Source organism: Manis pentadactyla, chromosome 2, assembly GCF_030020395.1.
Source record: "Manis pentadactyla isolate mManPen7 chromosome 2, mManPen7.hap1, whole genome shotgun sequence".
Taxonomy (NCBI): Eukaryota; Metazoa; Chordata; class Mammalia; order Pholidota; family Manidae; genus Manis; species Manis pentadactyla.
This window is the reverse complement of record NC_080020.1, coordinates 43,509,063-43,522,310: the sequence shown is the minus strand read 5'-3', so window position 1 is coordinate 43,522,310 and position 13,248 is coordinate 43,509,063. Positions and strand designations below refer to the sequence as shown.

General features: G+C 43.2%; 1 protein-coding gene across 1 annotated transcript in view; it reads right to left on the bottom strand.

Annotated features, from left to right (window-relative positions):
- DOCK2 (dedicator of cytokinesis 2) overlaps positions 1–13,248 on the bottom strand; it is a 412,382-nt gene that overhangs the window by 331,203 nt on the left and 67,931 nt on the right. Inside the window, exons 10-15 of the mRNA XM_036884746.2 lie at positions 11,106–11,241; positions 8,795–8,870; positions 7,764–7,840; positions 7,062–7,187; positions 5,700–5,824; positions 535–633 (exon numbers count right to left, since the gene is read on the bottom strand). Coding sequence (XP_036740641.2) covers positions 535–633; positions 5,700–5,824; positions 7,062–7,187; positions 7,764–7,840; positions 8,795–8,870; positions 11,106–11,241 — 639 coding nt within the window. The remainder of the gene's footprint in view (positions 1–534; positions 634–5,699; positions 5,825–7,061; positions 7,188–7,763; positions 7,841–8,794; positions 8,871–11,105; positions 11,242–13,248) is intronic.

The following is a 13,248-nucleotide window of genomic DNA, read 5'->3' as shown; positions in this document are numbered from 1 at the left end:
TTTGAACATCTTGAATTTGGGTTCAGAGCAGAGGGTGAGTAAAAACTGCTACTAATTACAAGACAGAGATTTGAAGTTGTAATCAAGCTTCACTGTTCATTGAATTAATTCCAAACTCTTCTTCCAATATACAATATTCCTTCTGTTTAATGTGACGATCTAGTGTGTGAATATTTGTGAAAGTGCCACTTTCATCTGAGGCATCCTCCCAGTAGGGTACCTTTCAGGCATTAAGTGGTCATTTATAGCCTCACATTTTTTCACAGGCTCTGTTACTCCTCACTGCTGAGTGGAATGACACAGCTTCATGGGTTGGACACTGTCCACAAGAGGACCATCTAACAATTCCATGGTGACTTCGTCCTGAGCCAATGAAGGGTGAACAGGAGAACCAGGGTGCTCACCCACCGGGCCACCATTTCCACTGCCCGACATGCCACCAGACAGAAGCCAGGGTATTGCTTCAGATCTTAGGATGGTGTCTCAAAGCCCCTAGATACGTTGGTTGCTATTATTACTAATTATTATTATTACCTTGACTGTTTCCATCCATCGTGGCTGTTTGACCTGATAGTACACAACAGACCGGTATTCGTTCATGGGCTTGTCCCCAGCTCCTACGCAAATTGCATTCTGATACAAGAAAAAAAAACAGAGAAAAAACACTACAGGATTGCCATTTTCTGTGCTTGGACAATTTTGATCCCAAGACCAATACTGGCCTTCGAGTCTGGAAAAACTCTACCTTCACCAACCCTTCTGCCAGATGCCCTTCCATCTTACAGATTTATACATGAACATCCCGGGCTCCAGGAGTGACAGCTGCTTAACTACAGAAATTCCATTATTTGCATTCTGGAAACCACTGGAGCATGCCAGGTGCTGACGTGACTGCCTTATTGTAAATGGTAACCAGCCTTGGAGTTACTGCACGCTGACAATCTTATTAATCCTATTTGTTTCCTAAATCTGAATGTGCACAAAGTTTACAAACAGGCTCAGTTCAGCCAAGCAGCAGCTTGTTCAGATGGATTTCTGATGCTAACAAACCAGAGTGCCAGTGGGAGCTGGACAAAGGAAGGAAGCTCAGACTTCAAACAGACAGACAGGTATAGAGAGGGATGAGGGAGGCCACAGCTACAGAGCATCTTCTGGATATCAGGCCTATGCTGAGCACTGGGGTATGGGCATGAGTCTGATGCTAAATCCAACATGAGAGTTCACAGTTTGGTGGAAGGGTCATTAGACGAACAGACAAATCACTAAGCAATGCAATGTGATGACAGACTAATGTCCTTACTACTACCAGACACAGAGAAGGGACAAGTAAGTGCAGTCTTAAGATTCAGAGATTTCTTGGAGGCAATGACAGTGGATGGTCTTGAGGAAAGATTTTGAGTGGCTTTGAACAGAAACGTGGGAAGGACATTGTGAGTAAAGAGTGCACAGAGTAAGCATACCTGTATAGGATATTCTTTGTCATGAAAATAACCGTCAGAGTAACAAGGGATTATCTTCTAATAGAGTTTGCCAGTTCCTAATTCTATCTCTGTTCCTTCTACTATTTGGCCCCCAAACAAGATCCAGGTAGGGTCACCCAGAAGAGGACAAAGTGTGGTTTTTATACCAGACCAACAGAATTTAACCTCAAGTCTCCAAAGATCTTGGGACATGAGGATTGATTTTGGAGTTCCAGGCCCAAAAATTGCAAAACTGTGTCTCTGGACATTTTTATGGTGAGGGAGGTCATGCCTCTCACCAGATCCCATCAGATGTGCCAAGGGATCCTTGACCTCCCCTTCTACCATCAGCTTGAATGACCAAAACTGGTCACCAGCAGGCAACCTACTATCCCCAGTGAACCAAGTTAGCCTGTGGGAAGGAGAATCCTGCCCTTCTCATCGGAATGCTCCCTCTTTACTTCTGAGCTACAGGAAAGAATGAGTTCAGTATTAACACTGATGGTACTTGCAGCCAAAATGAACCCATCTGAAAATAAGGATACAGTGTCCCTTCAGAACTTTTCTCTAAAAAAACGATAACCAGTGAACTAGAAATGAGGGAAGACACATAACTCTTTGTATTCAATGGGATGGAACCTTTCAGAAATCATTGAGTTGCTGAACTACAAACATGCTTCCAATGTTTTTCTAACATTCAGGGAGTGCTTTTTGTCTAGTATTATGCTAAGCCCTTTCACACAAAACCTCACTTAAATCAATCCTCATAACCACTTCTGATGAATACTGTCATTATCCCCATTTCACAACTGAATAAACTGAGGCCCTGAGAGCTTAAGTCACTCATCCAAAAAAGTAGCAGAGCTAGAACTACATCTCAGACCCTTTAACTTTTTGTCTAGTTCTCCTTCTATAACTACCTAGATGCCTTCAGTCTCCCAAGATTTATATTTAGTGACATTTATGGGCTTAGAGTTTCTGTAGCTCCAGTGAATCCCCTATAGCTTATAAAATCTGGAAATGCACATATATCTCTGGTAAAAGTAAAATTGTTGTACAGCAGGGAACTGAATCCCAAAAAACTATCTTGATGAAAATTTCTTCTTGCCTCTGGCTGGAGTAAAACATCTCAGTATAATTCTGAGAAAGGCCTGTGACAGGGCCCTTACCCTCAGCACCTCAGAGATAAAACTGAATGGTGCCAAGTATGGTGAGAGAGTGTTATGACCAGGGACTGAGCCTAGATTTAGGGAAAACATAGATTTGTATACATCTCAAGTAAGCCTCTTCAATAATTTTCCCCACTGCCCAACCCCATGGTCTCCAATGAACAGAAGAGCGCCTAGTTGGCTTCAGGTCAGTTGAAGAAAATCTAAGTAAGAATCAGGAAGCTTGGAGGCTTTAATGCTGACTTGGGCTAGGCAGACATACTGTAGCAGAAAGAAAAATCAGGTTCCTAACACAGGCCCTGTTTATCTCACAACAAAGAAACAAATAATTCCATGGATATGAACACATTTTGAGAGCCAGAAAATGTTCTACATGGATAAAGCTATTATGGGAAGATGTCAATTAGTGTCCACAAGGCAGGGATCAGAAGACCACTATAGTGCCATACTATTACTGTATTCTTGTACAAATGTCTGCCTTTAATAAACACCTACTATATAGGATATCTCATTTGATATTCACAACAGTAAGTTGTTACTGCTAGTCTAGTTTACAGACAGAGAATCTAGGGATAGAGACATTATGTAACTTGCTCAAGGTCATCCTGCTAATTTAGGCTGATTTGGGCTTCGACCCTGGCTGCCTGGACCCAGAGGTCATGGCCTTAACCATTATACCACACTGCCCCCATTCCTTGCCGCTATCCCCTTAAACTAGCTAGTATTAGAAGAGCAGAAGTTTCTTGGCCTGGCATCTGAGCCTTTTTATTTCTCCTTCAACTTGCTTCAGGCATCCACACTGGATTCTCCATTCGACCCCCTCAGTTCATGCCCAGCGCTTCAACCTGCAGTTAGTCAGTCTTCTTTGAGTGTGACCTTCCCTCCTGCTACCAACTACCTAAGTGCATTCCAGCTGCCTTACACCTACCATTTTGTTTATTCTGCAACCCCACAAAGAAGAGATTATTATTCCTTTCTTATACACCAATAAACTTTCCCAAGATCACACAGCTAATAGGAGAGGCTGGGATTTGAACCCTGACTGTTTGATCCTGGAACCCACTGTGTCAGCTTCTCGGCTGTGGCCTCTTCTGAGCAAAGTTCTGAGGCACCAATGTGAGGCAAGGACAAGTGTAACTCACTCTGTCCTCTAGGCCCTCTCTGCCCAGGGTGGTGTACGGCTGGGGCAGGGGGAGAGGTCAACATCCCTGGAGGAGACTGTTCTCACAGGATCCCACCAGTATCAGACAGGAGTGTCTGAGGGTGCTCCCTGACACTTAGGTAGGCAGTAATATTTATTTTTTGCAGATAGATAAAGAAATGTCTCCCACAGGCTTCCTTAGCAATTTTTCAACTCTCAGTCAGCTGAACTCCCCCATAGTTCCCCTAACAGAGGAAACAACAAATTATCACCATGCCCCACAGTTACCTCTCCATTTCAGTCCCCAGAATACCTGCTTATATATTCATCTTTGATACGTACATCTGCTCAACCTGGTCGGGTGTGACCCAAAAGAGTGGCAGACGTAGAAAAAGAATGGTTCAGAAACTAGATAAGACTCTGGCTTTCCTGTTAACTGTTCCTTCTAATTTGTCCCTTGGCAGCACTTGAAGGCAAGAATATCACTGTTCTAAAAACTGAAGTTGAGGTGTAAAACTTCTCCAACAGGTAGCTGAATAAAAAGAACTTCAAAGCAATGGCCTATACATTCATGAAATGCAATTTCCCTTTCAGATAAAAACCCTCTGCTCTTCCTTTGTGCTCCTTTGAGCAAAGTATCTCTCATTTATTTCACTTTTCAGAGAAGTTTCAGGATCCAGTAGAAAGAGGATGAATTAAACACTTGGATTTTGCTCAGCTAGATATTAACTAATGGGACCAATCTTTACCAACAAAAAGGCAATTGTGGGGATTTCTTTAAATTTAAAAAATAATTTTGAATCTTTCCAGAATTTGATAGAAGTGGTTATTAGCTTCATTTTTAAAAATGAGAAGTAAACTGGAGTTTTTTTTTAATGTATAGGCATTATAGTGAGGTGTTTTAGAGGGCCTGCAACCTGGAGTCAAACCTCATCTCTACCACGAACTGACTTTATGACCTTGGAAAAACTGTTTCACTTGACAAAGGTTTAGTTCCCCACTGGAAAAACGGTAGTAATAATGGAAATGTATTACACTTACCACAGTGCTTGGCATGTGGTAATTCCTCTATGAATGCTAGTTATTCCTAGGTAGAGGATAACAAAATCTGCCTGAGCTCCAAACCTCACGGTTAGACTGTATGACCTACCAAAGACCACACCCTCACCCTATGTGCTACCTGATCACCTACTGTGGCCTAAGAGGACTGTCTGCCCATGCTGAAATGTCTGCTGAGAGCTGATTTTATTTTCAGATAAGTATTCCAAAAGGAGAAATTGAGAAGCAAAACCCTCCCACACACTGGACACAACTGCTGACAACCTTAAAGGAAATATAAGTAAATAAATGTAAACACACATGACAAATATTGTACAGGACATATGCTGTATAAATATTTATAGCAATGAGCTTTGCATTCTTGAATACACTCTGCTGGCCCTCTGGAGACCAATTTACGAATAAGGCTTTCCACCAGAATTTCTGGCTGAGCACTAGGGAGTTAGATTAAGTGTCGGGAATGTCTGTTTTGAGGATATCCTGAGTCTCCACACCAGCCCAAGGCTCTGTATTGATCCTTTTTCTTGCCATGAATTTTGCCTGAATAAACCAGCTCAGGTTTCAATAAGAACAACATTTTAACTGCAAAGAGCTAACCTATAAGCTGAGGCCAAGCCAAAAATGAAAAAGAAAAAAGAAGGGTCATTAAAGGAAAGGAACAGACAGTGAAAAACTGCACTAGTGGAAAGAAAGAACAGCATGAGGTCTTATGGGTTGCTGTGCTAACCAAGCTCTAAAGATGCAGATCACATTACTCCACAGCATCTCCAAGGCACCTGATGTTTAGAAAGCAGAACTGGGGAAGGGAAAAGCAAATCTTGATGAGCAGAGGGTATCCCTGTCCCCCAGAGGAACAGCCGAGTCCCTTACAGGCAGGGTTTTGCCATCCTCCGCGCACACACACATGATCACTTCCATGTTCCTCTGAGTGGTTTTGTTGTACTTGTCAAAGTCGCCTTGCAGGAGAGTGATGTAGATGTCGTTCCTGACATCCCCTGAGGGAGAGGGAGAGAGAGACAAGTGTTGGAGTCTCTGTAGCAGGAGAGACATTGACTAACGGGCATGGAGAGGGCATAGAGAGGGGAAGTGCCCCACCTGGACGTCTGTTAATGAAAATAAAGTCAGAACTGTTTGGAAAAAGCATTTTTCATTTTTACCTCATCAGGGAGACTGGAGTAGTGGGTAACGAGGGGATAGAGGAACACCAGGAAATCAGTTGCAAAAAGATAGGTAGGATGGTCAAAATTGGCCATATTTTTCTCTCCATTAAAACATTTAATTTTCATCCTCTAGTGACACCTTCTGGGAAGGCAAAGGAAATCTCCAATTGAACTAATCTTGGCCCATGAATAATAACCATAGACGTCACAGATTTTTTTATTTTGCAGAAGCAGATAGAGTGACTTTTTGTGTGTCCCAGGAACACGGAGTCAGGGACAAGGTGGGGTGGGTCTTCAGGAATGTGTGAGGGGGGGTGGGGGATGGGGGCAATAAGAACAGAAAATCCAGCAGGGGAATGCACAAGGAACTGATGTCTTCTGTAAAGCAGGTATAAATAAATCATGATACAGGCCCCAGTGCACTACCGTACAACTGTGGAAAGAAGGGGTAAAGCAGCAAGGGCAGGACCCAGGATCACAACAGAAAGGGAGGTTTCCAAAGGTTTAGCTATAGAATCTTGTTTGTTTTTATTTTATTACATACACATTTGGAAAATGTTAATAGCAGTGGTTACTTCTGGAGACAAATGTTTGAGGGAGCTTTTAATGTTTCGCTTTACACTGTTAGTACTATTTGAATATTTTACAATGAACAGGGACTTCTCTGGTAATAAAAAAAAAATAGTTTAAAAATTTAAGAGAATGACAATACTCCTCCAAAACGAATGGAATTATTCTCTATGTGGTTAAGTAGAAAGGATGCCCATGATAAAGTATTAAGTGATAAAGCAAGTTGCAGAACACTATATAAAGTATATATAAAGTAATGGTATATAAGGCATATAAAGAGTGATCCCATTTGTAGGAGGCTCAAGTGCATGTGTGTATATTTATGTGTTTGTATTTATTGTTTGAATGCATAGAATATTTTTGGATACAAAAAAATTGTTTTCAATTTTTACCGTCAGGGAGAGAAATAGAAAAAGGCAGTAGAAAAGGAAGGAACTCACTCTTTAGAAACAAAATGGGTTAGACAAGCTGGACCACCATCCACCCCAGGGGAAGGCCAGACCTGGCATGATGATCTCCGGGAAGCCCAGCTTCCTGGCCACCACAGTGGTCCTGTCCACCAGGTGCGGATAGTCCTTGCGGATCTGAATGATGTCACCCACGAGCATCTTCATGGTCACCCAGAGCCCTGGAAGGGAAGGCGCACCATGAGGAGCCACCTGCTTCAAGATGTGCTCTCAGTCTCAGCCTCCCACCCTCACTGCCCTTGGGGCCTCTGGAGGACACCGCTGCAAGCAGACACAGCAGCTGTGGCTGCAGTGACCCAGCCAAGGGGGAGGAAGGTTGGTAGAAAGCAGAGGGTCTCTATAGCCAGACACTGATGGGTTTGAATCTCCCTGGTTGCTTCTAGCAGTGGTAGCTTCTGGCAAATTATCCCACATCCCTAAGCACGGCTTTTGTAAAGTGGGATGGATATCATCTACCTCATAGGACTGTGGAAAGGATAAACTCAAATGAGGAAACATTAATTAAAGTCCCTGATACATAGGAGAGTCAGACACACCAGTTCCTCTCTTCCTTTGGACACTAGGACATGCCTTCCAGCTTTAGGACATGTGCTTTCCATTTATATAGATCACATGCTCCCCTTCTTCACAAGAGTCTGTCTGGAAGGAAGGCTACATTTGCCAGGGTTCAGGATTTTGATATGTTTTCCAAAGAATCAAGCCCTCCCAAGCTGGAGTCCCACTCACTGACATTGTACCTTGCCCTCCACTATCTCCCTTGGAGGCCGTGACTTTGCCCAGCAGGCTGTGTAGGAAGTCATTCTCAGCTGTCACCCTGGAAAGGAAAAGAGAACACAAAATGACCAAGTGATGCTCTGATAGGGTCCTCAAATTGTGGTTTCCTTTGCTCCAGAAAGTTGCTCAGCTCCTCCATAAACCTCAGGTGAGAAGTGAGCCTGCCCATGCCAGATCAGAGAGCGTATCTGCCATCAAGAGCCACATCTCTCTTTTTCAAAATCACCATGGCTCTGAAATTTGGGAATACCATGCAACAAGTAGGACCATTTTTCATTCCTAGGAAGACTCTTAAAAAGAAAGGATTCCCAAGCCCTCAAAAGGAGTATCTATTTCCTCAGCAAGGTGGCAAAGACTTTACTGAGCCTGCTAAGTCCTAATGACATACCTTAACCAGTCACTGACATCATTATCTGTAACAAAACACCTCCTCTTTGGACCATCCTTGAGGGTAACACAGTGAGGACAGCTTTCTCAAACTGGGGTCCTGCTTTCTCACAGACTCCTTTTAGGAACGGGGAAAGGACATTTACCTTCCTCACTACCCTTCTCTCAAGTCTTGGATGTTTCTACTGTGAGATCCAGGTTAGGACTCCCTGTCATATGTTCCTGATATGCTGCTGCTTCACAGACTCATGGTTCCTGTCATATTTGTAATTAATGCATTGGTGTTTTATTGATCATCTGTTTAATTATAAGCTCCATGAAGACATGGCTATATCTATCTTGTTCACCTCTTCATTCCTTGTACTCAGCCCTCTGCCAGCTTTCAAATTCTGTTGAATAAATGACATTTGATATATGAATGGATAAAAAAAAAACGGATTGGTTTCAAGTGCCTTGGCACTAAGACCATCATTCTCATCCTGCCCTCCTCTTGGGAGACCCCACCTGGCTATCACCAACTCAGGGAATCAGTTCATCTGCTTTTGAGCAGCTCTCAATGAGAAAGGGTACAGTTTAAGATAATGGAAGGAAATGGGAGGTGTCTCACGGGTGAAAAGGAATGAAATGCTGCTTTTCTTCATCACTCTCTGCTTTCCCCTTGATGATGTCTGTTATATCCATAACTAGAAAAAGAAGAGAAATGAATTAATGGTTTATGCCCTCCCACTCCCAGGAAGGGATGACAATTAGATTGGTTGGCAGGGCAGGAGGTAGGGCCAGGAAAGTCTAGAAAGGCAGTGAGCCCCATCAGGTAATATACAGGCAGTGAGTGCTGAGAAGATGCAGCACCAGGCAAACAACTCTGGGCAAAGTGAGCTGGGAGGTCGCCAGGCCAGAAGAACATCTCAGAACCCAGGATTTAGCAGAGGCCAAGAGCAGAGAGAAGACTGGCTCTGCACTCCAGCAGTTAGGCTTAGATTTGACAGATAGGTATTTAATGTTTTCTGTGCCCACAAAACCCAAGGGCAGTGCCTCCCTGTGGGATGTGAGAATCTAATGAAATTTATTCACCCTGTTTACATAAATGTGCCCATGTGCATAAACACATGACTGTAGGATCCTTGAATTCTGCAATTCCAGAGGGATACTCAATTCTCTGTAACTTCTCCTTAGATCAGCCATTAAAAGTCCATAAAACCAAGGTGAAGAACACCTGTATTAGAATGGACATTAAAGAAATGGTGGATATGGGGGAGGAACAGTGAGAAAAGCTAGTCAAATGGAGCCAAAACCCTAGGAACATGAAATACTTCAAGCACTCCTGGCCTTGGTCAGAGAACCATTAAAATTCCTTAGATAATAATCAACCTGTGACTTCTTACAGCTTAAGAGGGGAGTTGGGGAACTAAGAGAAGGAGGGGAAACTATTAATTGAACCTGACCAGCAACCATTCTCTATGACTAACAGACCCCCTTTGCCCATTCCTCAGTGACATGGTTGGCTCCAAAGACATTCATAGGACCTGGCCAATCAGAAAACCACGTCCACCTCCCCAGGGTAAGTGCTATGGGGATAAGCAGATGGTCTATATTTAAGTTCTTGGAGGTTTTGCCAAAACTAATGGGAAAGTGTTCTCTTTCTCCTGGACTGCTAAGCTCAAAGGATGCAAACGTAGGATAGCTGGCCAATATCTGGCCAAAAAATTGGACAGCCATCTTCAGAATAAACCAGCAAGAGGAAAGACGAGCTGAGAGATAGTGAAATGTAAATTCATTAGAATTCCTGGATTTAGCTATTCCTGAAGCAATCTATCCCAGAAACCTTTCAGTTCCACCAGATTGCTATCACCTGAAACCAAAAGAGAGAGCAAACTACAACTGGGGGCAAAGGCACAGTTTAAGGTCAGCTTGAAGGACCTCACTGCCTTCACAGGAGCACTGTAATGTCAGGAGTGTCCCTCAGATGGGATCCAACCTTTTTAGAGTAAGTCATGGATCAACCAGGTCTAAGTGTCTCATTTTGCAGATAAGGAAACAAAGGCCCCAGGACCAAGTGAAAAAACCAGCTAGCTTCATTTCTTCCAATCCGTCACCCTGCAAGCAGTGCCAGAGAACTAGCTGGGGAGCCAGCTGGTTTGTGAGTACAGATCAGAGTATCCCGAGTTAGGAACCTGGAACACTGGGTTTAGAAATGATATATAGAGATTATAAATGATGCATGACTAAAAATGTATATTTTAATAAAAGAAATAAAACTGGCATAGCAAATGACTGTTTCCACAGGTATTTAAATTGTCTTTTAAAAAAAAAGAGTACTTCAGTTTAAAGAATGCTAATTAAAATAAAGTCCATTAGGTAAATAATAGTGCAAGTGTTAGTCAAATATTACAAAAACTGTAAAAGTGGGACAAGAATGATGAAGTCTTGGAAACCCCAAGAGAGCTGAGGGTTGGAGAAAAATGCAGAGGTGATGTTGCCCTAAAGCAGCCTCATTTGGGCACACCAAGTGTCCAAACATCCACTTCCATCTGGAGTTTAGATGTGTGGTGGGTGACTCATTCTGTGTAACTGGATTTCCTGTCTGGATATTTTTTTAATGATTTGCTGCTCATAATTAGATCTCACCCATATTGTCCCTCCCTTTCACCAAGCTGGGCTGCAAAGGCACCAACTGCTCACAAGGTGCCATGCTCCCAAGCTCCAGACACAAGGATCCCATTATTCACTGTCATCGTCTTAAGTCTGGACTTAGTCACCAATTATTTTGATTTAGTCACCAGCAATGTTGTTATTAGGAGTTGTCTGGCATAAATTTTGGGGGGTAGAGGGTTAAGGAGGAGAGGAAAAGAAATAATCTTTAAGATTAAGCCATATAGGATGTGCACTCCAAAAGTTAATGGTGTGGAGAGTGTCATTACCTGCCACCCCAAAAGGCCGCCTCAATCCCTGTGTGCACTTCTTTGTATTAGTATCCTTAAGATCCATCTTCCCAACTCGAACTATTTGACAAATCAGGTAAATTTTATCTCTGTTGAGGTCTTTGTTTCCAAGATCCTATAGGGCAGGAAACAAATAGTTATACATCTAATGAAAAAAGTAGAAAAGGAAACCTAGTAATAGTAAATTCTGGGGAATGTGCTTAACACTTAGTATACATGCACCAATCATACAATTAGTCCTGGGAAATGTAGAAAACAAAGCTATCTCATCCATTTCACATATAAGAAAGGTGAGTTTGGGAAAGGAAACTGAGTGACAGGACTCTGGTGTTCAATCACAGTTCTTCCACCTCACACTAATGGGAAGAGGTGGAAAGAGGTACAATATCAGTTATATGGGCAGGATTCCCTATATGCCAGCTGGTGGATCCAAAAATAGCATTTGCTTCAGATGACTCCATCCATCTCATCATTGCTTAGCACCTCTCAGGAAGAAGGCAAAAGGCAGAAGGAAAAATCCTAATAGTTACAGCTCACTGAGAACCTAATACATATAAATCACTCAGGATTGGGTTGTTGTGGCACCAAACAACCCCAATATCTCAGAGCTGATAACACATCAGATGTTTGCTTCTAGCTCAGGTCTACAGGTCCATTGCAAGTGGGTGGGGGTTCTGCTTACTTTCTCTGGCCCCCTGGCTAACAGTTGATCTATCTCATCACAGTAGTGCTTCCACTGTCTCCACAGCAGGGGAAGGGAACCTGGCAAATAATTTCCTGGCTCTTAAAGATTCCACCCAGATTTTCTGCTCACATTTCATTGGCCTAAGCAAGGCATGTGGCCACAGCTAACTTCAAGGGAGACGGGGAAGTGCACTCAACTGTGCCCTCAGAAGGAGGAACAGTGAAACTCGTGAACTACACTGTCTCATACATTGTACTAAGTGCTCATGTATCACTGTCTTGCTTGATCTTTAACAACTCTCTGAAATAGATACTGTTATTGCATCCCTATTTTACAGATGGGGCAACTGAGATACAAAGAAGACAAGGACCCTCTCCAAAGTCATGACCTTAGCCCTTGGAGACACTATCCAGTTGCTCTGACACCAAAGACCTTAAACCTAACTACCACAATCTCTCTCTCACCATCAGAAAGGCACTCAGGAGAGCACCAGAACACCTCAGAATCTGACTCCTCTGCTGAAATCTAAAAGCTTCAATGTCCCTGGGACTTCCTTCCAGGTGGGATCAGCTGGAGAAGGAACAGCAAGACATGCTATTGGCATCAGAACAGAGAACCTGGGCTTGATCTCACTAGGAAGTAATTGCTTCTCCTCTGAGTTAATCTTCACACAGACATATACACTGGGGAGAACCTGTCAGCTCACAACAGAGCCAGTCCCACGCAAAGCGGCCATCCCCAGCCTCTCACTTGACTGGTGTGGGAGGAAAAGAACAGGAGTATGTAGAGTCTCTGGGAATAAGGCATGGCCCTAACATAGCCCTCATCTTCCTATTTGGGGCCCATGATGGTTAAATTTTATGTATCAACTTGACTAGGCTACGGTGCCTATTACTTGGTCAAACACTAGATGATGCTGTGAAGGTATTTTGTAGGTCTGATTAGCATCTATAATCAGTTGAATTTAAGGAGATTACTTTTCATAATGTAGGTGAGCCTCATCCAATCAATTGACGACCTTAAGAGCAAAAACTGAAGTTTCCCAGTGAAGGACTTCTGGCTCAAGACTCTAGTACAGAAATCTTGCCTGAGTTTCCAGCCTACTGGCCAACCCTACAGATTTCAAACTTGCCAGCCCCCACAATCACATGGACCAGATTCTTAAAATAAATCTATCAAATCCTACTGGTTCCGTTTTTCTGGAGAACCCTGACTGACACAGAGCTGTCCTTTCAACAGCTGGAGGAATGGACATCTGCTCCCCCACTTTCCAAAGTCTCCCTGCTGGGTAGGGAGAAAGCGAAGGAAGGGGAGAAGGGGGCTTTCTGACTAAAGAAGCCCCTTCACTCATTTGCAATCCCTGCCTTACCCTGCAGGCAACTGAGTTTGAGATCCCAATTACCTCACATTCAGATGGTTGGACAGCCTCTTTTCTGG